Raw genomic sequence first — 23,912 nt, 5'->3', positions numbered from 1 at the left:
GACACTCAGCCCAAGTTGTCACTTGTCCCTCATAGACAACAGTGTACACTTTTTTGCAGGATTTTTTGATAACATGCTTATGTGTTTATGAAGAGGTAAGGAATTGTGTTAAGTGAATCTCTCCTTATTCCCAGAGTTTGACTGAAAAGTGCTTTTTGTAACTTCCCCACGTAGACAAAAGGAGAATGTCCAGGTCAACAAATCTGAGGTCTGGTGGACCAAAGGAGAGTTAATGTTGTGCAACCAGTTGTACTAGCAACCAGACATTTCTTGCATGCTTTTGTTTCTCAGGGTGTATTTTGAGATTTGCAGCAGGCAGTTACAGTCTACATTCTCTTGCTTTTGCCACATACTCTTTATGCAGGAGTCACCAACACACCTAGAGCCTCCATTTTACTAGTATTTTTGCAGGGAGAGCTGAGGGTACTTCAGTACTTGAGTTTTTTTTACAGCTAAGTGATTCTAAATATAAAGCAAAAATCTCTACATGTATATGAAAAACATAGACTCTTGAAAAATCTGTGTCACAACCAAGTTTTCAGCCTATTCTCAAATACATTTCTTCTTTTACAGTAAATATTATATGCAGTGCAAAGTAATGAAACAGTTTATTGTGGATGATTGGTTATAGGATGTTTCTAATGCACCTGAGGTATGAAACACTAAATCAAACCTTATATTTATATCTATGAAAAGAGATGATTTTCGTATCTCGGTATGCTTATTGCTTTGAGACTAAGCCTGTTATTTATTAGGATTCACTTTGTAGTTCTTAAAAATGTCAGAATATTACTATTGTGGTTGCTCTTCTCAGTAGACTCATGATGGCATTCACTCTTCGTTCTCTGCAGTTTAAATCATGCGAGGAATTCATACTACAGTTAAACAATCTGATGGCAAATAACCACAACTTACAATTCTTACAATTTTACAGGTGACAGGAGAGCGTAGTTTTTTTACCTGAGTTTCTGAACTCTCTTAGCCAAGGTCAGTGCGTTAAAAAGTTAGAAGCTCATTCAGCCCAACCTCCTTCTCAAAACAGGTCTAACTTTACAGTTTGTGCAGGCACCTCTGAGTCTCAGCTAAGCAAACTCTGGGTTACGTCCCAAAGTTCCAGATACAAAATCCAGCTCTTCATTCAGCTTTCTTTCAGAGTAGTCCTGCTTTGGGGATGTTTTGATTTGTGATTCTTCCTCAAACTGTTAGCACGGCCAGTGGTTTCCTATGTTTGTAAGGTTGCCTGTCACTTTAAGGATCCTACTTCCAACTCTTCATAACGCTTCCAAACACACTCCAAAAAAATGTTGCCATGCTGAATGAATTTTTTTCTTTGAATGCTTTTTTTTTTTTTTTTTTAATTTCAGCCAAATTAGCTCCGATGCTTTAGGGCCAAGCTGGGAGAAGGAGGGTGAAGCCGGGAGCAGCCTGGAGGAGCTGAGGAAGGTGGAAGGAGCTGCTCACAGACTTCTCCATGGTGTTGCTCACTACCACACTGGAGCAATTCTGCACAGTTCAGGTCTCCTTCTCACAACACTCACTCTGTGAGCCGCAGTGACACAGTTAAGAACACCCCCAAATGGCAGTCTGAAACGCAGAGAGATGCGAGTCCAACATCTCTGCTCTTTTTGGTGTCTATTTTGAGCCACTATGTTTTTTTTTTCTTTCTATTTCTCTCCGTAATTACACAAGAGTTTGTACATTCAGAGCTCATTACAGATGTAGTTGCTCCTGTGTCTACAAACCGGAAGCCACGGTCAAGTATCCGTAAAAACAGGAACACTAAATTAAAGTTAACTTGATTATAAATAAATAACTACGCAGCATCCTATCAGGACTCCTTGGCAGGGACGAAGTAAGAACCGAATGCTCCAGTGCAACATGCAGCTGTGCCTACCCGTTACCAGAGACTCCCGCTTAGGTAGGCAGGCGGAGTTGGGCAGCCTGGCAAAGTCCACCATGGTTTAAAAAGGGAAATTCATCAAGACTAAGGGGTAGTGAAAAGGATAAAAGCGCAGGACACCCCACGAAAATGTTGTAGCCTGCACTCAGTCTCCTTCGTAGTTAACTCCTGTGCGTGGCAAAGGCCCTGGGCAGCTTCCTCCCGGAGCAGCCTGCCCCTGTGCAGTCCCGCTCCGCTCCCTCTGCTCCCCCCAGCGAGGACCGGAGCTGCCGGCACAGCTCTCCCGGGAGATGGTTTCTCTCCAGCCCACAATTAAATGACTTCTCCTTTCCTCGCTCTTCCTGTTTATGTATTCCTGGCTCCCTGTGATTGGGCTCGGGGCCGGAGCGTCACTCATTGCTGCACGGGATTGCCCTTTCCTCTCCCCCCCGCTCCCCTTTTCAAGCGACTTTCTTAACATTTCTCCCATGCACCCTAATGAGCACGCTGCCAGCTTTAGGCTTCAGGTCCCTTTCTCCTACTTAAAGCCTCCTTAAATGCAGCTTTAACACACCACCATGTTTGAAAACGTTTAAAGACAAAGTGCTTTTTTGAGGTTTATTCTGTGCAACTCGATGAGGTTTTCGGTGCCCTGCTGCATTAAATCGCCACATCCACAGCCAAATGTAATGCAAGGTTTGAAAATGAAAGGGCTCGGCTGCGGCCGTCTGGCACCTGCCCTGCTTGTGGCATGGCGAGGTAACCCCAGGTTTGAGGCGCTGGCTCGACTGCAAACAGAAAATGTTTGCTCAGGTAGGCTTGAACACGTGCAGCTTCCATTGCCTGATAGCCTGCATAGCACCCTGACGTTTATAACTGTGTTGGTTCTTACGGTTACGTTAAATCTTAATACTTCGGCTTTGGCAGGGGGAGGCGGTTTCCGCGTCAGTGTGAAAAAACGCAGATGCAAAAGAACCAATATGCTGTGGGTTTCCTTAGGTGCATCCTGAACTCAGTTTAAATGGACCTTATTTATTCCTGGGTTTCTTTTTAAGATCTAGTCTCAGGAAATATTTTATGTTGATTTCACACCCTTTCGGGCATGAAACTATTTGCCTGGGAGCCAGTGCCAAGACCACAAAATCCATAATTTCTGGCTGCCGTTTCGTTGGGATTTGCTGGCAGCAGCCAGCGCCATCCCAGCACCCTGGACCACAGGTACGGCCAGGGCTTTGCAGCCACCAGAAGCCGGGTTCCCAGGCCAGGCTGTGCTCCGTACCCAAGGTACTTGCACAGCAAAATTCAAAGGGGAGCTCCTTTTTTTTAAAAAAAAAAAAAGGTTTCCCTGACAGCTCACAGATCCACATACATCATTTCTTGGCATATATCTGTCAAATTATTTGGCAGTTCCCTCCATACAAATCGTAACAGTTTAGCTGCAACAATTTCCAGATCAAAACTGTCAATCAGTAGGCAATTCCCACAAGGACATGCAAAAGGACCCGACTGGGATATTGAAAAAATCTAGAAGATGCGATAAACTAGAAAAGCAAGATTTCCCAAATGAGGTGGACTGAAGTTGAATACGATTAGTTTATTTCTTTGCACAATTTAAGACAATGAGCTGTCATACCCACCAGATCTGGAGGTAAAACCTAGACTGTGAACTGTAATTCATCTATTTCTTTGGCATTCCCTCCTTTTCCAATTAAACAGGCTTTTCTTTTCTCTTCCATTATTCTGAGGAGGCAGTAAACCTCAGTTTAAATGAGCATTTACATGAAAATCAGAGCTCTCCAAGGCATCCACTGAAACTCCTGTAATACAATATTTGCTTTAATTTGATTTTCTTTCTCGCCTGTGGGAGAGTTTCAATCACATTTGGTATGATTTATAATTGTACTCCCCCTCCTCCTGCATAGGTCATTCCCATTCCTAAAACTACATTGTTTGACTAATAAGAATTCCTCTTAAAGTAAACAGCTCAGTAATCAATATTGTTCACAGATGATAGTAAGTACAGTCCAATTTTATTAGGGTCTCTCAAATGTCAGAAAGCTCACTTTAATCTCCAAGAAATATAATCTGTTTACATCACTTGTGGCCTCTTTGCTGTCTCCTTCATAAAGACTATTTTCTTGGGCTCACTGAATAATCTCTTCCAGTCTATCTTATGAAAAAGCCAGCTTCATGATTCATATTTCAAGCAATCTTTAACTTCTGTAACTCAAGTGAGTTACAGAATCAGAGAATCCTATTTTGTGATTCTCATTCGTTTATCTCATCCGTTCAGTATTTGAAATTTCACACAAAGAATACAAGCACCTTCTTAAAGATACTTAATTCTGCTTTCATGATATCTGTCTTGCTTTCCTTTGCTAAGCTTTGTTAATAATCTGCCAGGTACTATTGAAACTATTTCTCAAACAAAACAAATACATATTTTTAAGAGCATTTATGGAATAAATAAATGTATGGATCAAAGAGTTAGTAAAACAGCATTTAGTGTTATATTCATAACAATATAGTAGTCACTATCAAACATAGAATGTGCAACAAAATGAAAAAAGCAGAAATTGAAAACTAAATAACAATCAAAATATGTATTATTTATATTTTTAATCTATGCCATGACATGCCAAAGTTCTACCATGATTGACTTCATACTCAACCCAAAATGAAATTTTATGTTTATCTAAAACATATTCTTAACTAAACTAAAAAATGTAATAAATACTGTGGATCTGACTTTGATCCCACACTTATCTCCATGTGTTTAATTGCATGTCTGCATGATATTAGATAAACATATTATGTATTCATACATATATGCAATAAAATAATCACCTTGCCACATGTGTATTTTCTATATATGTGTATATGTGGGCTTGTTGACCAGCCATACCAACCACTGTGTGAAATTGAAATTACAGTCCCTATCTTTCAGTCAATTCATTTCCCCAAGATTTTTTTTTAATTTGGTGAGATCCCTCTTTCTTGAAATAGAATGCTCTTAACAAATCAGCATTTGCTTTCCTAACCAACTGCTTTCTCCTAGCTGCTTGTCTCAGCTTCAAGACTACTTAACAACTATGGGGAAGAAAAGAAAGCAAATAAAAAAAATCAAAAAGGAGCAAACAAAAGAGAAGATTCCTGCATATTTCTTTGATTTCCTTTGAGAAACTGTGGGGTTTGTTTTAGAAATAGTGTGCATTACCCTACCTCAGGTCAGTTATTCCACCCATGTTACTGGCTGGCTTGGAAACATTCCCTTCCTTACAATGTAAATGACATGAGTTTTTCCAACTTTTCTTCTCATGTAACTGCTCTTAGCAGAATATCTTTACAAGGAAGATAACAAACTTTGTAGGTCTGCACTGCATGATAAAGTGCAGCTCAGAAACAGCTAACTTATCTCCAGAAACTAGGTGAGAGACCAAAAGTATGGTACCTTCCGAGTTAATATACCCTGTAAAATAAATTAATATACACTTCTGTAATGTATGCACTCTAACTTGTTTTACTTGCTTTTATAGTGGCCATACCCCAGCTGCACACAAAGGGTATATTTGCTCATGCTTTCAAGAACCATGTAGTTTGAACTGACCATATTGTTAAAAACAAAGTAAAAAACAAACAAAAAACAAAAGCAAAAACAAAAAAGTCTGCCAAGCACTGGGACAGGGCAAACTTTGCCATCTCCCAGACTTGGAAAGCTCATGTTTAGGGACATTTCCAAAGATGACACATGTATATCATCACTCAAAGAGTTTCCCAACCAAAAGTCCCCTGCCCTGGCAATAAAACCCTGCCAGTTTCCAAAGATGACATTTGGCAACCTGAAAGGGTAGCAAAACTGATGTGTGCCAAGCAAGAGACAGTCTTACCCTACGGTATTTGGTGCAAGGCTGATATCATGGTACCTCTTTTCTTGGAGCAACAGTTTTTGGCTGGGTCTCTAGCTGACATGACTTATCAGTTACACTACAGAGCAACGAATTGCGTGTCTCTGCGGGCAAACAGTGAGAGATCCTGAAATCCATCATCCCAGACTCAAAGCCAAGTACCAACAATACCACTATCCATATGTCAGGCACAGAAATGAATGTTCACAGACAATGGTTCCAAGAGATTTACACTGGTATTCAGGGGAAAATGTAGAGAAATGGTGTCTTCTAATTCTCTGGGCCATTCGTCAGGTTGTTAATGCACCCCAAAGCCTATTCCACCAGCTCAGTGGGATTTACCTCACACTGTTAAAACTTCCAGTGTAACAGAAACTCTATCAGGCTGCTCAGTTTCAAACTCCTTCAGTGCTTTTTCATTTTTTATTCTTTTATTATTTGCCATCCTCATGAAGTGAAGCTTCTTGTTTCCAGATGTGTCCCACTGCCCTGAATAGCGCCCTAATCTGACCAATGCACAAACTCAAGTGTTTGCAACTATGGGCTGTTGCCATACAGTAACATCCATGATGCCTTTGACTGCATTTATCAAGGTCTTTATAATAGTAGACTTTTCCTGTGTTGAGCAATAATACCTCTAACATTGTCCCTTGCAATACATAGGCATTAGCCTGGGAAAAAAAACATGTTTTTTTGTTTTTTTTTTTTTGGCAAATCTTGCATCTCTGAAAAGAATATCTCAATTCACCTGAATCAGGCTATGGCAAAATATTAACTTTAAATCCAACAAGTAAAAATAGTGGGGATGCACAGCAATAACAGGAATCAGATTGAATATTACTTTTCTAGCAAGCCCTGAAGCAATATAATTATGTGGCCGTTGCTGCATCAAGCAAAGAATAACCACTGAGCGCCCTGGAAGGCACATGCTGTCATTTACAGATGATCTTCAGATTGGGTTGGTAACATGTAAGGCTGCAGCCTTCCTCTTTCTTTTAGATACTACTGAGATGCAGGGAGCTGGGGAAGAAGCAGAGGCAGAGGGTGGGGGAGACCCACTTTTCTAGTTTTGACAGATTGTTTTATCCGTCACCCCTCACTAAGGCTTTTTTGAGCTGCTTTCCCTACTGGTCCATAACTGGAGTGGCGTATCATGTCTTATTCATTACCAAGGCCACTGCAACATAATCCGGGGAACCTCAAATCTTGGCTAGGAAGGGTCCTGAGAAGCAAATGCCTTCCTCACTTAATATACATCATATAACATCACCTTTCCACCTGAAGATTGACAGACCATTGTCAGGCCTTTGCTAACTTCATGGAAACACACCTCTGGTACCAGTCGCAAATGACTGTCCCTCTATAACAATCCCTTTAATGTGATATCGGAAATGACCGTCAGTCTCCGCTCACCAAATTGTACTCTGGAGGCCAAGGACTCTAACTGGGGATTATCAAAGGGGTGCTTCAAAGGGGCCCAGCTCTGCTTTCTAACTGGGGATTATCAAAGGGGTGCTTCAAAGGGGCCCAGCTCTGCTCTCTCCTTCCTCCCCTTTCACTTCTCTCCCATTTCAATCTCTGATTGCCTCACATCCAAATCTGGATTTGACTCTCCAGCTTCATGGGGAAGTGGCCCAGGCTCACACCCTGAGAAAATGTCCCCAGCCCAGGACTTAACACCCCATCTTCACCCCATCAACACCCCAACCCCAGCCAGTGAAGAGACCTCACAGGAGTACCACGGACACCTCTGCTCTTGCAGGTAGGATGTTCATCCCATGCCAACTTCCCTCTGACAATAAAGCATCTTCTTATACACTGACATTCTAACAGTGTCTTCAGTTCAGTTCTCTGCAAAAACTAAGAGATTCTCCACTCCTGAAGGACAGCATTTCCATCTCCCACATTTTACTGGTTAACTTTTGCAAAGATTTGTGATGCTTCCAAAAGTAACTACCCACCTCAGTCAATAGATAGTACTACTGTATCCTTGAGGAAAGAGAAAATGCCAAGGCTTCACTGGCATACTTCAGGTTTTCCACAGGGCTGAGCTGGATGGACTCCAACTGCACCTCACTGGCATTTATCAGGAGACAGCACTTCCCATCATTCCCAGTTTCATTCCCTTCACCATTTTGTGATTTCCAGCATAGGCTGTATTCACCTTATATTTGCACTACAGGTTTGGAAATCATGCTGTCTCATTGCATTCATGCTATAAAGGTCATAGACAGCCATTATTTTATGTCATATCCACTTTGTCTTCTTAGTTATTCATATACTTTTTGTATTTTACATGCATGCTTTCTGGGTTATTTGTAACATCAAATTATTTTTCATTTTCCATCAAAAGGAAATGCTTTTTCATACCATTCTGCATATTTGAAGCTTTCATATCAATCTGATTTACTTGGAATCCCTCCCTCTTACTCTTCAGCTTACAGATATCGAAGTAGATTGGTCAAATGTTGAACTCACTATCTTTTTAAATGTAAAAGAGAGATTCCTTAGCCCATCATCTCTTCTACTCAGTATCCCAGCAATCTGTGAACTCAGAAATTTCTTGTTTGTGTATCTTTGTCTCCTGGATCAGTCTTCTTTTTTTATTTTAATTGGAATTGGTAGGAGAAAGTTATGCTCTTCTGACCCATTATACCTACAAATGATCTTTCTGACACCTTCAACTAAAATGGATCAATTAGAAGGGAATTCCCTAACATCCCTTGACAAAAACTCCTCACTTTTTGTCCCTTCCCCTTTTAAGTTCCCAAGAGTCAGGCTGTCCTTAGATTTTTTTTTCCTGCAGTTGAACTGTGATAATTTTTTTCTATAATGAGGTAATTATCTACTCTCTTTTGGTTTCACCTTAGCAAGTTCTGTGAGTCATAGACCTTTACATTTACCGCATAGACACCTACTGACTATCAACAAGGAATCATAGTCCCTGGTCCTCATTTGCTCTCTGCATTTGGTTTACATGGAAGCACCATCTTAGAACTAGTTACCCTAGGTACAAGCTTTGTAATGAAAATGCACATATGGAGCATTTATTTGCTCATTTATGAATCTCAGTTAAAAGGCTCTAGTTCTGTCTCTCCCAAAGACCTAAATCATGTGTCACTACTGTTATAACAATATAAAAAGAGTATAAATATTGCAAAACCATCAAGCTCAACATCTCCAAGTCCTTAAGTAAGACTACACTTCATTTTTGTTATTCGTATATATTATTCTTACTTTTAGAGTAATACTAAGGGCTTAAAAGGCAAAGCTGATGTGCAGGACTGCCGTCTTGATGGTAGGTATCTTTTGCTTACAACAGAATTGAAGACTCCACATCAAGATCTCACACTTAGGAGTTGTATTAATTAGTCATGTCTTCTGTGTAGCTGTCAAACATACAATATTTCTGATTGATAGGTTTCATTTTTCAATCTTAAGTCAGGCATACAGAGCATAATTGAAACAAGGTGGAAGAACAATATCTGTTTGCTAAATCCTCTACCCTTCACTGCCCTAGACCAACTCAGACTCTCAACTAAACAAGATTTCTCTCAACTAAACGAGATTTCCTTTGGTCCTCATCTTTTCGAAATCTTGAGAAGGATACATAATTCTACTTTGTGACGGTCTGGCCAGAGCTGAGAATGGAATGTGAAGTAAATAAATAAATATTAAAAAAAAGCATTTTAAATGACTTTCGTTTGGCCCTGTTCCTGCCTCTTCTGTGTTTTCTGTCTGTGTATATGTGAGGGAATGATTTTTGCTGTCGGAATTACTCATGAAAAGCAGAGTTCAAAGTGGTGAACACAGAACAGCATGCACAGAAGCCAAAATGTAAATGTGCATGTACAAGAATTCATGCCAGAAATTCTTGCACATTCATGGAATGCGGCTCTTCTGACCAGGCTTGAGCAAGCAAGGTAACCTGAAGCTTTAGTGGCTGCCATTAATCCATATAATAAAAAGGAACAACAATATATTTTTCTTTTTAATTCATTTGAATAATAAATACATTCATACAAACCATGGCATTTTTGCCTTCCCCAGACAACAACCAAATGTGTTTTAACTATACATTGCTCATGCCCACGCAGCAACCTTGTGAAGGTGACTGGCGAGAAGGAAATCTGCTCTTGGGATTTGCAGCAGCAAAGTGAGATTTGGGAAACCTGGGTTCCACACCCAACTTTTATCACTGACTTCTTTGGTGACCATGAGTTTAGGCTAGATAAATTCTGGCACGACCTTCATTTTCAGAGCCAGGACACCACCTTCACAGAACACCAGGTTGCAGTACCTGGTGACAAATACACTCCTTCCCCAACCAAATCTCTCCTCAGACTCTTCACTGTGTACGCTGGGGACATCCCAGCAGAAATTTCTCTTTTCCCGGAAGCAAAGATTTTCAAAAGTTTAGAAACCAGAGGTCTTGGAAGTCTCAAAACTAACGTGATCATGCAGCCTAGTAACAAGCGATCTCTTGTTTTATAATATCTGATAGCATGTAATTCTGAGATTATGGAAGAATCTGTAAAATTACATAAGAATTTTCCTTTGGCCACAGGAGATTTAAAGCTGCACTCAAACTACTAACTTCCTCTTCACAGCAACTCTCTAATTTCACTTACAATCTTGATGTCTTGGCAATCTTGGCACTAACTTGTTCCACACTACGCATTTCTGATAGAACTTTTAATATCATCAAAATTAACTGGTCTATAGAGTGATTAAATAATTTCCTCCAATTTGCATTTGATATGTTTATTAAGTGCTGGAGGGTGTTCTTTGCTTTCTGATTATTGCTCTGAAGCACTATGTCTGATTTTTGGCATAGGTAGTATTATGGTTGCTAGAAAATTTTAAGCAGATTATAGTATGAGTTAACATTTGATACTGTAAGAATGCCAGTAGATAGCAGATAAATATGAAGCTACAGCTAGCTGCCACTGCCTTCTATTGTTTGGAATTTGTAAATATTGAGTTAAATCTTGGTTCTATGGTGATGACATTTTTTTAACCTTCTGCTTTTTACAAGCTACAGTTTCTTACAAGTAATAGTGCAAAGTAGTAAACAGGCTAGAAGCTGAATATAAACAAGGTAAATAGAGCAGTATTAAAGCTACAAAAAATACTGAGTATTGCCTATGTGTTATTACTTGTGCTTTGTTCATGCTACCGTTGTCACCAAGACCTATTATTCTAATCATATAATTCTTTGCAAGAAGTTTTCATTTTGAACCAAATGAAACTACCAGTGCTAATCATCAATAAAAATTATGTCTTGAAATGTACTGGAGAACTGTGTTTTCAAATGCATGTCTTGGCCCTTCACATGCTTGTGAAGTGTTGCTCATGCCAATATGCATTAGAAATGCAATCGTACTATACTTAGAACTGTGTTCAAGCACAGTTAAAACACTGATCATTAAGTGTCATTTTAAAAGAAGGGGAAGAAAGAAGGGGAAGAAAGAAATAAAAAAGAGGAAGAAAGAAATAAGGGAAAGAGAAGAGGAAGGAAGGAAGGAAGGAAGGAAGGAAGGAAGGAAGGAAGGAAGGAAGGAAGGAAGGAAGGAAGGAAGGAAGGAAGGAAGGAAGGAAGGAAGGAAGGAAGGAAGGAAGGAAGGAAGGAAGGAAGGAAGGAAGGAAGGAAGGAAGGAAGGAAAAGAAAGAAGGAAGGAAGGAAAGAAAGAAGGAAAGAAAGAAGGAAGGAAGGAAAAGAGAAAGAAGGAAGGAAAAGAAAGAAGGAAGGAAGGAAAGAAAGAAGGAAAGAAAGAAGGAAGGAAAGAAGGAAGGAAAGAAGGAAGGAAAGAAGGAAGGAAAGAAGGAAGGAAAGAAGGAAGGAAAGAAGGAAGGAAAGAAGGAAGGAAAGAAGGAAGGAAAGAAGGAAGGAAAGAAAGAAAGAAAGGGAAAGAAGAATGAATCTAGGCTAAAAGGCAGCATGTTGTGTTGCTCAGCTAAAATATTTATCTATAATTAGATAATAAAATTGTTTAAATTAGGACTAAATCTGATTAAATATTGATGTCTAGCAGGACATAAAAACGCCATATAGAAAACATGTTTACTTATATGTTTCCAGGGCATGCAAAGAATTCTAAAGACTTTCACCATGGCTCAGGAAATCAGGTTTTTAATGAAAATAAGCAGTGCATTAGGGAAGATAATAGCCTCCTCTCTCCGAAGCCTTGCACCTGTGGAACAGCAAGAGTCAATGCTAATCTATCATGTTCAATGTTTTTTCAAGTTAGTGACGGTCTTCTGAAAAGTGATTCCCCATCAACTTCAAATCTCAAATGTTCAAAAATACGTGAGCCAAGTAGCATAAAAATCAACCTACGGTGAATAACAACAGTTAAAGGAATAATATATTGGAACATGTGATTACATGCTTTCTCATGTTCTAGCCAGAGCAAAGTGGGAAATGCCCAGCTGCCTTAGTTGGAACCGACTCAAAACTTCATCCGCTTTGGTTCAGTTCTCAAAATAGGGCACATGACCTCTAAGTAAGACAGTACAGTAGGCTGCTTTTACACTACATTGCGGCTTCGGCAGCTCCTAATACAAATTCACTCATTGCAGTGAGCATGGGAGGAGGTAAAATTTGACACTTGCCGCGTTTCAGCGCTATCTTGTTTTGTAATGCATTATCCACAGCAAATTTACCACTATCTTTAGGAACAGAGATGACATCTGCTACAGAGTGGCTTACACTTGTCTGTCTGCTGCTTTCAGTGTCATGTGTCTGACATGAGTTAACCTCTCCTATAAAATCTAATGCAAGGGAAGAGAGTTTCTCGTCCGAGGTGTCCCCACTACTCCTCTTGACCTACTTGGAAAACTACAGCTAAACACTTTGTGGTTTCCCCTGACGCTATGCAGCTGCAGAAGGCAGTAGCAGGACCCCGTTCAGCAGAACTGGAAAATGTGTTGCATATGTTTGTATGCATTTGGGTGGCATTCACTCCAAATCTTGCGAATTCTATACATCATCTTATCGAGTGCGTGACAGGTTCTTTTGGTGGCATCAGCATGATCACAAAAGCTAGCCTTTTCTCCTTGCAGATAGAAATCCAAATTGGATTTTATAATCTGACAATTATGTTGTTCAATTTTTTAAATAAAAGAGATAATCCCCCTTTCCCATTCAAGATCGTAGTTGTTCGTGACAGCTGTTAAAATGCTGCTAAAAATAGATCTAATGTCAACCACTAAAAAGCTAAGTGCTCCTGTGAACCACAAGTAGAAAACAAATGAGGTTTCTCCTGAATTTGTGGAGAATCGCTGAGCATTTTGCATGCATTGGGAAGGGAGTTTTATTCCTCCAACAGCCATCTCTATGTGCGCATCTTCTCCTCCCCCCAACCACAGAGGAAAAAAAATCTAATATTTAGTATTAAGAAAGCAGATAGATATATTCTCTCAAATTATTTATCTCATAAAAAAGAGAGAGAGAGAGAGAGAAAGGATGTAATGCTGAAGTTAGGTCTACCTCCAGTCATTTCAGTTTTTTTTTTCTTGTACACCTTTGCCCTGAGATATAAAAATAGCAGAAAGAGTAAGACAAAAGAAATGCAGCCAATCCGCCAAATGCAACGTTATTATAAATTAACACAAAATACTTGCATTGGGTATGGCAGGTACCGACAGCACTGCCACCGGCCTCGGGAGCTTCCCGCATTGCTGCCATTTCTTTGCTGTAAGTTACAGAGTTACAGGGAACTTTCCTCCGCTTCGTAATCACAGCTCCTGACACCCATCCGCTGCAGCCGGAATATTAAAAAATGATTTGGATCCCAAGCCAGGCGTATGACACAAAATGAGTAAAAAGAGGGAGAACAGAACCGTGCACATTCGAAGTTATAATACATCGCAGTAGGTTCCTCCTTTTTAGCTACATTATGGCTAAAAATAGAGTCCTAGTGTAGGCACAGTGATATATGATTTGCTTCCAATAATACAGCAAACTAATTGTGAAATTAAGCTATTGAATGCGCTGTTATCTCAAAGTCTGGCCTTACCAGCACTTTAACACTTCCCTGTTTAACATTTACCAAGTTACCCACAAACTTTGACGGCTGCGAACGGCAGCTGACAAGAGCCCTGGGCTTGTCACGGGCGCCCAGGCGGGCAGGGGCTGGGGCACAGGTGAAGCACCGCGACTGCCAGCAGCCGAGGCGTTCAGCGGCCACCAGCTGAAATACGGCCTGATTTTATTATTATTATTATAGTGTTGCTACTGTAATTTTTAAGGCGCTGAAATGAAAAGCTATTTAATGTGCCTTTAAAAAAAAAGAAACAAACAAAAAGACCAAGAGGGAAAAAAAAAAAAAAAAAAAAAAAGGAAAAAGAAAGAACGAGCTTTGGAGGCTCTCGGGCACGAGGGAAATATCGATTTAAGCCCAGCGGCAGCGCTACAGCGGCGGCTCCCCAGATCGGCGGGTTGGGGGGGTCGGTCCCCCGGTGCCGCCGCGGGGGCGTGGGAGGGAGGCGCATTTTGGGGAAGTTCGCGGGGGGGCCGGGGCCGCGCGGCGCGGCGCGGGGGGGCCCCGGGGCCGGCAGAGTCGCTCCGCCCGGGGAAGGGAGCGCGGAGATCCTCCTCCCCCGCCGCCGCCGCCGCTGCCTCCCTCCCTCCTTCCCTTCCCTTCCTCCGGCGGCTCCGCGAACCAGGAACCGCGGCCGCGGCAGCCTCCGTGCGTGAGAAACCCCGCGGCGCCGAGGCGGGCCGCGCCGAAGCGGGCCGGGCCGCGCTGCGCCGAACCACCGCGAGCGGCCGGGCGGCGGCGGCAGCGGCGGGGAAGGAAGGAAGGAAGGAAGGAAAGAAGGAGGGAGGGAGGAGGAGAAGAGGAGGACGGAGGGCGGCGAGGCCGGCGCGGCCGCCGGGCGCTGCGAGGGGCCGGCCGGCACCGGGGGGAGGAAAAAAAAGAGGAAAAAAAAAAAAAGTTTACACCCTCAGCACTCTCTCCTCCCTCTTCTTCCTTGGTGGCGCAGATGGGAGTTTTACCTGGAATGACATAAGTTTTTTTAAAAAAATATTATTTGATTATAATTTTTGGAGAGCGCCTCCTCCTCTCCCCATCGCCCACCCCACCGCTTTTTTTTTTTTTTTCCTAATCTTCCTCCCCCCCCCAAGCGCCGCCGGTGCCGGTCCCACCCCCCCCCGCCGTCGGCGGGCGAGGGTGTGACACGCGGGGAAACACCCACCCACCTCCCTCCCTCCGTCCGTCCCTCCCCACCCACCCACCTCGGCGTCCATGGTGGGAGCTGTCAGCGGGAGCCGCGCCGAGGGCACCGCGCCGCGGGGCCGCGCTCGGGGGCGCTGCCGCAGCCCCGTGCCGGGGACCCCGCCGCGGGAACGAGCCCGCCCGCTGCCGCGCGCTTCCTCCGCGCACTTTTTTTTCTTTTTCTTTTTTCTTTTTTTTCTTTTTTTTTCTCCTTTATTCCTTTCTCTCCCCTTCTCCCCCAGTCCTGCCGGCGCGGCTGGCAGCGGGGCTCGCTGATGGTTCGCTCGCAGTAGTTGGGGGCCGAGCCTCCTCCAGGCGCTCCACCATGTCCTAGGGGAGGTGAGTGCAGCGCGGGGCGCGCAGGGGGGCGCGCGGCGACAGCGGGGGGTCGCGGCCGGTCCCGCCGGCACCGCTGCAAACTTAGCTGAGGGGACGCGGCTCCCCGCGGGAGGCGGCGGGAGCCGCTGCGTGGGGCTGGAGGCTGCCTGGGCCCGTGGGGCCGGCGATGTCGCTCGCTTTGGGGCAGCGCCGCGGGGGGCACGTGGCGCCGGGACCCCCGGCGGCTCCGCCGGGCCCTCCGCGCGGCCGCGATGCGGCGGGAGCTGCCGCCCGCGGCGGGGGGCGAGGCGGCCCCGCCGGGGTGCCCGGTGCCCCCGCGGCTCCGGAGCGCGGGCAGGTCTCGCCGGTGCCGGGCAGTCTGCGTCACGCTCCTGCACGGGGCTGGCGCGGATCACGGAGCGACTCGTCGAGAGCGGCTCGGCCGAAAGTTTTCGCTCGGCGTCATTTTTCCTCTTTCCCCCCTCTTTTTTGGGGGGTGAGAAAGAAGAATAAAAAGGGCCGTTTTGAACTTCGGGAACAAACAAACGGAGCGAACGCGGCGCTCCGTGCGTGCGTGCGCTGTCCCTCCTGCCGCCGCCTCGGAGCTTTTGGGGAGCAGCTTCGCTCCCCCCCTTCCCCCCCCCCGCCGGTACCCCCGGATCGCAGAGGAGGGAAGAGGCAGGGAGGGAGGTGAGAAACCCCACGGATCCGCCGGGCGCAATAAAATGAAATCAGCGCGGCAGAAAGCAAAGGACGAGTCCTTGAACCTTACGCGCTCCGCCGCCTTCCCGCCGCCACACACACACGCACCTTTTCCCTCTCAATGTTTTATTTCACCGCTATTAACCGTGACCGCAGCGCCCTACGCGCACTTATGCCTTGCTTTAACGCGGAAATTCAGCAAGACCCCCGGAAGGGGTAGAGGGGGAAGGACACGACTCGGCCGCCCGGCCCCGCCGCCGGTGCCCCCAAGCGAGCGGCGCCCAGGCCGGGCCGGGCCGCACGGGGGTCCCGCGCGCGCTCGCGGCGCGGGGGCGCGCGGCCGCGGCGGCCCCTGCGGCTTTAAGGCGCCGCGCTCCCCAGCCGTGTGTCGCAGCAACTTTGTATCAGTCATGTCGCCCGGCGCGTGAGTGGCGGCGCCCCGCAGCCAATGGGCGGCCCCCCTGCCCGCCGCGGCGCCGCGCTTCGCCAATGGGCGCGGGCGGGGGGCGGGACGTAAACTTGAACTTTATCTGGGCATGTGACATGTTTTTAAAAGGACTTGGCACCTTCCCTCCCCTCCTGATCCCCCCGCCCAGGCCCGTCCCCTCCGCGTCGCGGGCGGGCGGGCAGCGGGACCCCGCGCCGCCGCCCGGGCTCTCGGCGGGGGGAGCGGGGTGTGCGGCGCGGGGACGCGCCCGCCGCAACAGGTACAGCGGGGCCGCGCGCGCGCCCCCGGCCCCAGCGGGTGGGGGCGAGCCGGGCCGGGGCCGCGCCGCCTCAAGCGCCCTGCGGTCCGGCGGCGGGGGAAGCCCCGGCCGTTGCGGCCGTTGGCGGCAGCTCGCGGAGCAGTCGTCGGCCGCGGGCTCCTGGCGTCTGGTCGCGAAACGAGCCTGGGGAAAAGATCGACGAGGTCTCCGTGGTGGGGAAATGCCGGGCTTACAGATACGCAGGGCTTTTCTATTGTATTTATTTATGTATTGATTGATTCATCGATTGCTCGCGCGACCGCCAGGTGCGTCAGGTAGAGGGATAAAAAACGCTGCTTCCCGTCGTGGGGACTAACCCTTTTCGGCTCGACCCCCGATGGCGGTGCGCAGGTAAGAGCGCCACGCACTCGCTCTGTGGGTAACGGCCGAGATTTTTATTCTTATTTTTTGCCTCGGGAAAAGTGGAAGGGGGAGCGCGGCGGAGCTTCCTGCGCAGCGACCGGCTCGGGCCGCCCTGGCTGGGGGCGCGGGACCCCCTGCGCGGCCGCGGAGCGGTAGGGGCCGGTGCGAGCGGCGGCCTCCCCGGCCTGAGGCCGCCTCCGCTGCAGGCGGTGCTGGCCCGGACAGGGAAAAGGGGAGAAAAATCACGTTTCACCATAAAACTTTGCTCTCCGGGGCTGTTTCATGCTGCCCAAGTGGCGCAGCGGTGAATGGAAGTTGAAGACGGTTCGTTTGCAAGCAGCGGGGATTAAGAAACAGGCGATTGCTTGAACCTTTTTTTTTTTTTTTTTTAAATCTGCCCTTATTTCCGATTTTTCCTGTTTCTAGGTGACCTTTTGGTTGCAGGGATACCAGGTACCATTAGATTTTTATTTGACCGTTGCTGTGGAACTAGTTTCATGCTTGGTTGATTGGAGACTCGGGCTGCAGAGGGGCTGTGTGTGTTGATGTGTTTGGGGTGAAATACGTCAGTCCCGAATGCCACCGCTCGGGTGCCCCTCACAGGGCTTGGGGAAACCGCTGTGCTCGCAGTGTGAGCTACTTTCTACAAAACGGCAGTCTGAGTTCTGGTACATAGCATGTCTTCTGCTTTTATTGTCCGTGTATGTTTTATTTTAGCCCATGGTCACATTCACGTGCTAAAACTTAATAGGAAAGCATGTCTGTGCAATATGTGGAGTGTAGGTACCGTGGATAAGCATACTAGTCAAGTTGAGTTCTAATAAGTTCTGCTTAAAGAAAAACAGAATATTCTCACGCGATCGGCAGCCCGTAAGCTGATAGTTCTAGTATCTGCTGAAACACTTCTGTCACTTAAAACGATGCTCACAAGAAATAGCTTATCTTGCTGCATTCTAATTAATTTACATCTGTCATTTTGAATCTAACTTTTGTCAGACCGCACCATCCCTCTCCTGATTTTTCTTGATCCTCTCAAATAAATTTATCAATAGTGCCTCTCTCACTGAAAGTGCAGGGCCAAGTAACTTTTTTTTTCCCCTCCCCTTATTTGACCCAGCTTTTTATTTGCTGAAGTTCTGAAGCATGCTTACCTATTGATTGTGCTTAAAGTTAGAAATTTGCTGCTGTGCAAAAGATCAAACACAGCCCATGCACCATTTTAATATTAGGCCTAAAGTGGGAGTAGGGGATTTGCCGGTACTTTTCAGAAGGTTGAAATTCACTTTTATCCTAATTTTAAGCTGTAACAGACTTTCCTGGTTTTCAGAAGTGCTGGTCACTCACAGCTGCAATTGATTTCTCTAGGAATTAGCCTTGCTCAGCACTTAAATCAGGGGTAAGCGATTATCTGGGAGTGGCTTTATTTTAAAGTAGGCACTTCTGTCTGAAAATTTTAGGCTAAAGGAATGTGATTTGATACATATGATGATGTTCTAATAAAATTTTTGCTTTAAAGGAATGTAGGCATAGGGCCATAGTTCTTTCTAAGTGCAAGAAGCATTCAAATCATTCATTTTATGTTTTTTTTTTTTCCCCATTTTTCTGCAGTTTTGCTTAAGATAAAGTTTATAAGTTGTGTTAAGTAAAGGGATTAAGCACTACATATTGAATAATAAATGTAATAAAGGAAAATCTTTCTATAATATTGAAATTATAAGTATTGTAAGCATTTATATTTGAGTTTCTACAGTTTTAATTCTAATAGTACTTCAAGCTAATTCAGTAAAATCATGTTTTGTTATCTATATGCTATTTTCAAAATAATGAAAGCTAGGTCATGCATCTTTTTCCCTTCCCTACAGTGAGCAGCATGCTGGACAAAAGGATTTTAGGTTTTTAAGGTCGTCTTTAGAACAAGGTTTACCTTGTGTATTTATCTCACTGACTGCCATGGAGGCTTGTAGAGTTATGGAACCGTTTAATGCCTCTGCGTCCCCACCTAATCACTGTCCCTTTTTCCATGGCAGAAGCAGTTGCCATTCAGCTTCTGCCGTGCTTCTCATCCCATCCCTCTGGGTCTGCTCGGGTGGCCGTGCAGTAAGTTTGCATAACTGAAAGGGCAAGTCAGAGCCCAGGCCTCTAGAAATGTTGCTTTCTTTTAATCACGCAGTATAATGAAGGATGCTTTAAAAACAAAATATCACAGCAGTCTCTTTTGCCAGTTTTGCAGTCCTTATACCAAGGTAATACGAGCTGTCTGGAGGAGCAGAGCTGACAATGTCTGAATTCTGTGGGCTTAGTGTCTCGGGTACTGCTAGCATGTCTACCTTTCAGTACTTCTGATTGGCCTCCTTCCTTCCTGCCCTCTGCTTTTTGTTTTGTTTTGTTTCCTCCTTCTGTGTCCCTTTGCAGCCCCCTGGATGAGGGGCAGCCTGTGGTACCACTGGTGTTGGCCACAGCACTGTGGCCAGCGAGGGTGGGCAGTTCTGCTCCTCCGTTGTGGAGCTGTTCCTTCGAGGTGGTGGTGGGCTGATAGGGGCTGACTATAATGTGGGTGTTTTCTAACTGCTGACCAGTCTTTTCTCACAACCTGTAGGACTGTCATATCCGTGAGACCTTTTCCCTGAATGTGCTTGAAAGTGGAAAATGGTTCAAAAACGATTGATAGAGCAGGCAAACAGGACTGGCAAGCAGCCATATGGGAATAGACAGAGTGAACGGATATGTCTTGTTTCCTTAGGAAATTAGGAAATTTCCTTAGGAAATTGAACTTTGTCATTTATTAACTTTACTTTTTTGTGTATGTTTTTACTAGTGATGGAGACAAAAGCATACCACAGCTACCCAGAAGGCTTAGATATGGATAGACGGTGGGGTCAAGTTTCTCAGTCCGTGGAGTATTCTTCTCTAGGTGCGGGAGAGCAGACTGATAACAGTAACTACATGGAGATTGTAAGCGTAAGCTGTGCTGCCGGCGCTTTTCCAAACAGCAGCGCTCAAGGAAACAACAAAGAAAAACCTGAACTACTCACTTGCCTGCAGCAAGACAGCCATCCACCTGGTATTTTGCCCTCTGACATCAAAACTGAGACAGAGTCGAAGGAGCTCTCGACAACTGTAGCTGAATCTATGGGTTTATATATGGATTCGATACGAGATGCTGATTATCCCTATGAGCAGCAGAATCAGGGGAGCCCAGGGAAGATATACCAGAATGTGGAGCAGCTGGTAAAGCTCTACAAGGAGAATGGCCACTGCTCTTCCCCCCTGCACGGTGCCAGCAGGCCCTTGAGGTCTTTGATGTCAGACTCCGGTAGCGCCATGAATGGTGGTGCCATGCACGCGATTGTCAAAAGCCCTATAATGTGTCAAGAGAAAAGTCCGTCGAGCTGTAGTCCTCAGAATATGAATTCCTCAGTGTGTAGTCCTGCTGGGATTAACTCTGTGTCCTCAACTACTGCTAACTTTGGGAATTTTGCAGTGCACAGCCCAATTGGCCAGGGAACTCCCTTATCCTGCTCGCCTAACATTGAAAACCGGGGGTCCATGTTGCACAGTCCTGCACATGTTAGCAATGTAGGGTCTCCACTTTCTAGTCCTATAAGTAGCATGAAATCACCAATTTCTAGTCCTCCCAGCCATTGCAGTGTGAAATCTCCTGTCTCAAGTCCTAATAATATCACCATGAGATCTTCTGTGTCCAGTCCTGCGAATATGAACTCAAGAAGCTCCATTGCCAGCCCTTCCAATGCCAATAACAGGTCCACTCGTTCTAGTCCGGCTGTTAGCACTGTGGGATCTTCTATCTGTAGCCCCGTAAACAATTCTCTAGGATTTCCTGCTTCTGGCACACCTGCTGGACCTAGCAGAACCAAGGACATTGTTCCTAGTCCAGAAACAAAAGAGAAAGGTGCTCAAGAAATCACATTTCCTAAAATGGAGGAAATGGAGAATACCATCTCAAGCAACACTCAGATGAACCTTGTTCAGTTTATAAAACCCGAACCAGATGGTTCATTTGGTAGTGCATGTATTGGCGAAAGCAGTAAAATAAATTCTGATTCCCCATTTTCAGTACCAGTAAAGCAAGAATCAACTAAACATCCCTGTTCTGGTACCTCTTTTAAAGGGAATCAAACAGTGAATCCTTTTCCATTTACAGATGGCTCATATTTTTCTTTTATGGATGACAAAGACTACTATTCTCTTTCTGGGATTTTAGGACCACCTGTTTCTTCATTTGATGGAAATTGCGAAGGTAGTGGCTTTTCAAATCCAGGCCTGCCTGTGGGAATTAAGCAGGAGCCTGATGACGGCAGCTATTATCAAGAGAACAGTCTACCATCCTCTGCCATTGTTGGTGTCAATTCAGGTGGACAGTCGTTTCACTACAGGATTGGTGCCCAAGGCACGATATCCTTGTCACGACCTGTTGCTAGAGAGCAGACGTTTCAGCACTTGAGCTCTTTTCCCCCAGTCAGTACGCTTGTGGAGACGTGGAAATCTCATTCGGAGTTGGCATCCAGAAGAAGTGATGGGTATCCAGTTCTAGAATACATTCCAGAAAATGTGTCAAGGTGAGTAGACAAATTACTTCATACATATATATATATATATAGCATAAGCAAGAAGTGAATTAAAATGGGAGCTGGCGTGATATTTCTCAAGCTGATGCGTAGCTCTTTGTCTGCATTTCAATTCTTGTCATTAGAATTGCTGGTTTCTTCCTTGCTATATTTTATTCTGGTTTTAATAAAATCAAAGTTCTCACTTTAATATTTAAAAAGAACATATTATATTCTATTGTTATTAGACTTTATATTGTAGCTTTAGTATGTTTATGAGTTACTGCTACTATAAATGTTGTTTTCGCCATAATGAGAGCTTAGTAAAATTGTTCTCATGTGTCCAATAATGAATATTCTATCTTATTTGGTGCTTGAATGTGTTTTACCTCAGATGAAATGTTGAGATGAGAATAAAAAAGTGATAATATCAAAAATCTATTTTTGTAAGGATGCATTGTTAAAACGTTTACACCAGGCTTTAACTGGTTAAGTTTAAAAACTAAACTTCAGAAGCCTGTGGCAACATATTATTTCTGTATTTTAACTGTAGGAACATTTGGTTTGTATATATAGAAAAATTCCTCCAGAAGGAGGAAGGCTGTTAAAACTTGGCGCATTTGAAAAGGATAAATGGATAATCTGATCTCCTTACTTTTGGTGGAAGAGAAATGTGCAAGTGTCACTTGAATTTGTACTCCTTGTCCAATTCTTGGAAACACATACTTCAAAAAATTGATGTTCATATATTTTATATAAGACACTTTCATAAACTAGTTTCATAATTGATATTAAAAATTATTACATGTATATGGCAATATGACTGAGTTGCAATACTTACATAACCTCTTCATGTGTCAAACTGACTCACCTAAACTTCTTTCTTAAAGCTCAGTGAAATGGACAATAACAGAATTTGTGTTTACTTTTTTCGTACTTTTTGTTTGCATGACTTTCTCATCAAAAGATTTGATCTCATCGGAAGATACATGATTGTCTTGAGTGAATGCAACTTATACCTTATTCTTAGAGTAGGGGAAGAAGGGTGTGTGTCTGAACAAAACAGCTGCTTCCATATTTGTATGGTTCAAAAAATTTCTGAAAAAACCCCAGCATGGCACTGAAAAACATCCAGTGAAGCAATGGTGCTTTGGAGGGTGGAAAATAGTCTACCTATCTAGAGTTCATAGGAGGAAAAAAGATTTAAATATTTCAATTTTATATTCAGACAGATGGAGGAAACATGGCCAATATCTCTGCATTTCCCTTACTGTTTTCCAGGCTGTATTTGACTTTTGATTCAGCTATTTCGAATACAGTCTGAGAAATGCACTTTAGAAAGATGTCTTTCTCAAATGCCAGTATCTTGCCTTCATGCTAAGCTTGACACGTAGCGAGATATTTATTATGAGATGAATTTGCCCTTAAAATACTTACTGGATTAAGGCAAACCAAGTTGTTACTACTTCATAGTGTTTTATCTAATGAAATTTTCATAAATTAGGTTGTTTATATAGTGGGAAAAGTTCCCCAAAAATGTCCAAATGTGAAGAACCAATATTTTACTGCCACTGTTTTGAGCAGTGTCACTTTTGCAAGTAGCTGCTGCCATCCATGAAGGCTACTGTCCACACTGAGTTGAGGTTGTCATCTGTCAGAGGGACAGGCATGGGAGATATTGGTAGGAGCATGGTTATTACTACATACTTTTTAATGACAATTTCTTACTGGGCTTTTGAAACAATTTTTTCTGATCTGATACTACTTCATGGTAGCTTTTTTCATCTGTTTGCCTCTAAACCAATAGATAGATAAATGAGATCACAAGACTTGATATAATTGTGCTTTTTATCTTTGTTTTCTAAGCTCTTTTATTTTAGGTACGCAGGTGAGTGTAGCTCTTGCTTTGCATGATCCAAATATTGAAATTTTTAATGCTGGGAGCTCTCACCATGCATGTGTGGAATTCTGTTTAGATTATGATCTGCAGGGTTATAACACTTGAGACATGCTGATCTTTATTTCAGATTAGGACATGTCATCATTTCAAATCTAACTTAGCCCTGTTATTTAAGTAAATGTTGCTGTTAATTTGCTTGTTAATGGTTTTGTGCTAGCAGGTGCAGCTGGAGACCTGTGCCCTTAAAAATTTCATAATATTTTTTTGTAGAAGTCATTTTAACATAGCAGATTTGAAAGGAAAGTAAACT

At 44.0% G+C, this 23,912-nt stretch overlaps 1 protein-coding gene across 4 annotated transcripts in view; it reads left to right on the top strand.

Moving 5' to 3' along the window:
* The first annotated feature begins 15,246 nt into the window (after positions 1-15,246).
* The window catches only part of NR3C2 (nuclear receptor subfamily 3 group C member 2), a 202,557-nt gene continuing 193,891 nt past the window's right edge, over positions 15,247-23,912 (top strand). Inside the window, exons 1-2 of one of the 4 annotated variants that reach the window (XM_088526543.1) lie at positions 15,247-15,347; positions 19,953-21,714. In XM_088526543.1, coding sequence (XP_088382669.1) covers positions 19,955-21,714 — 1,760 coding nt within the window. In that variant the 5' untranslated portion in view covers positions 15,247-15,347; positions 19,953-19,954. Of the gene's footprint in view, positions 15,348-16,719; positions 16,736-18,439; positions 18,534-19,905; positions 21,715-23,912 lie in introns of those variants that run through there. The other 3 variants (XM_088526545.1, XM_088526544.1, XM_010226142.2) reach the window with 3 other exon arrangements.

This window comes from Tinamus guttatus, unplaced genomic scaffold, assembly GCF_059628265.1.
Source record: "Tinamus guttatus ecotype Peru unplaced genomic scaffold, ASM5962826v1 Tinamus_guttatus_pri_ptg000247l, whole genome shotgun sequence".
NCBI lineage: Eukaryota > Metazoa > Chordata > Aves > Tinamiformes > Tinamidae > Tinamus > Tinamus guttatus.
Note: the sequence above shows the minus strand (reverse complement) of the source record. Positions and strands in the feature narration are given on the sequence as shown.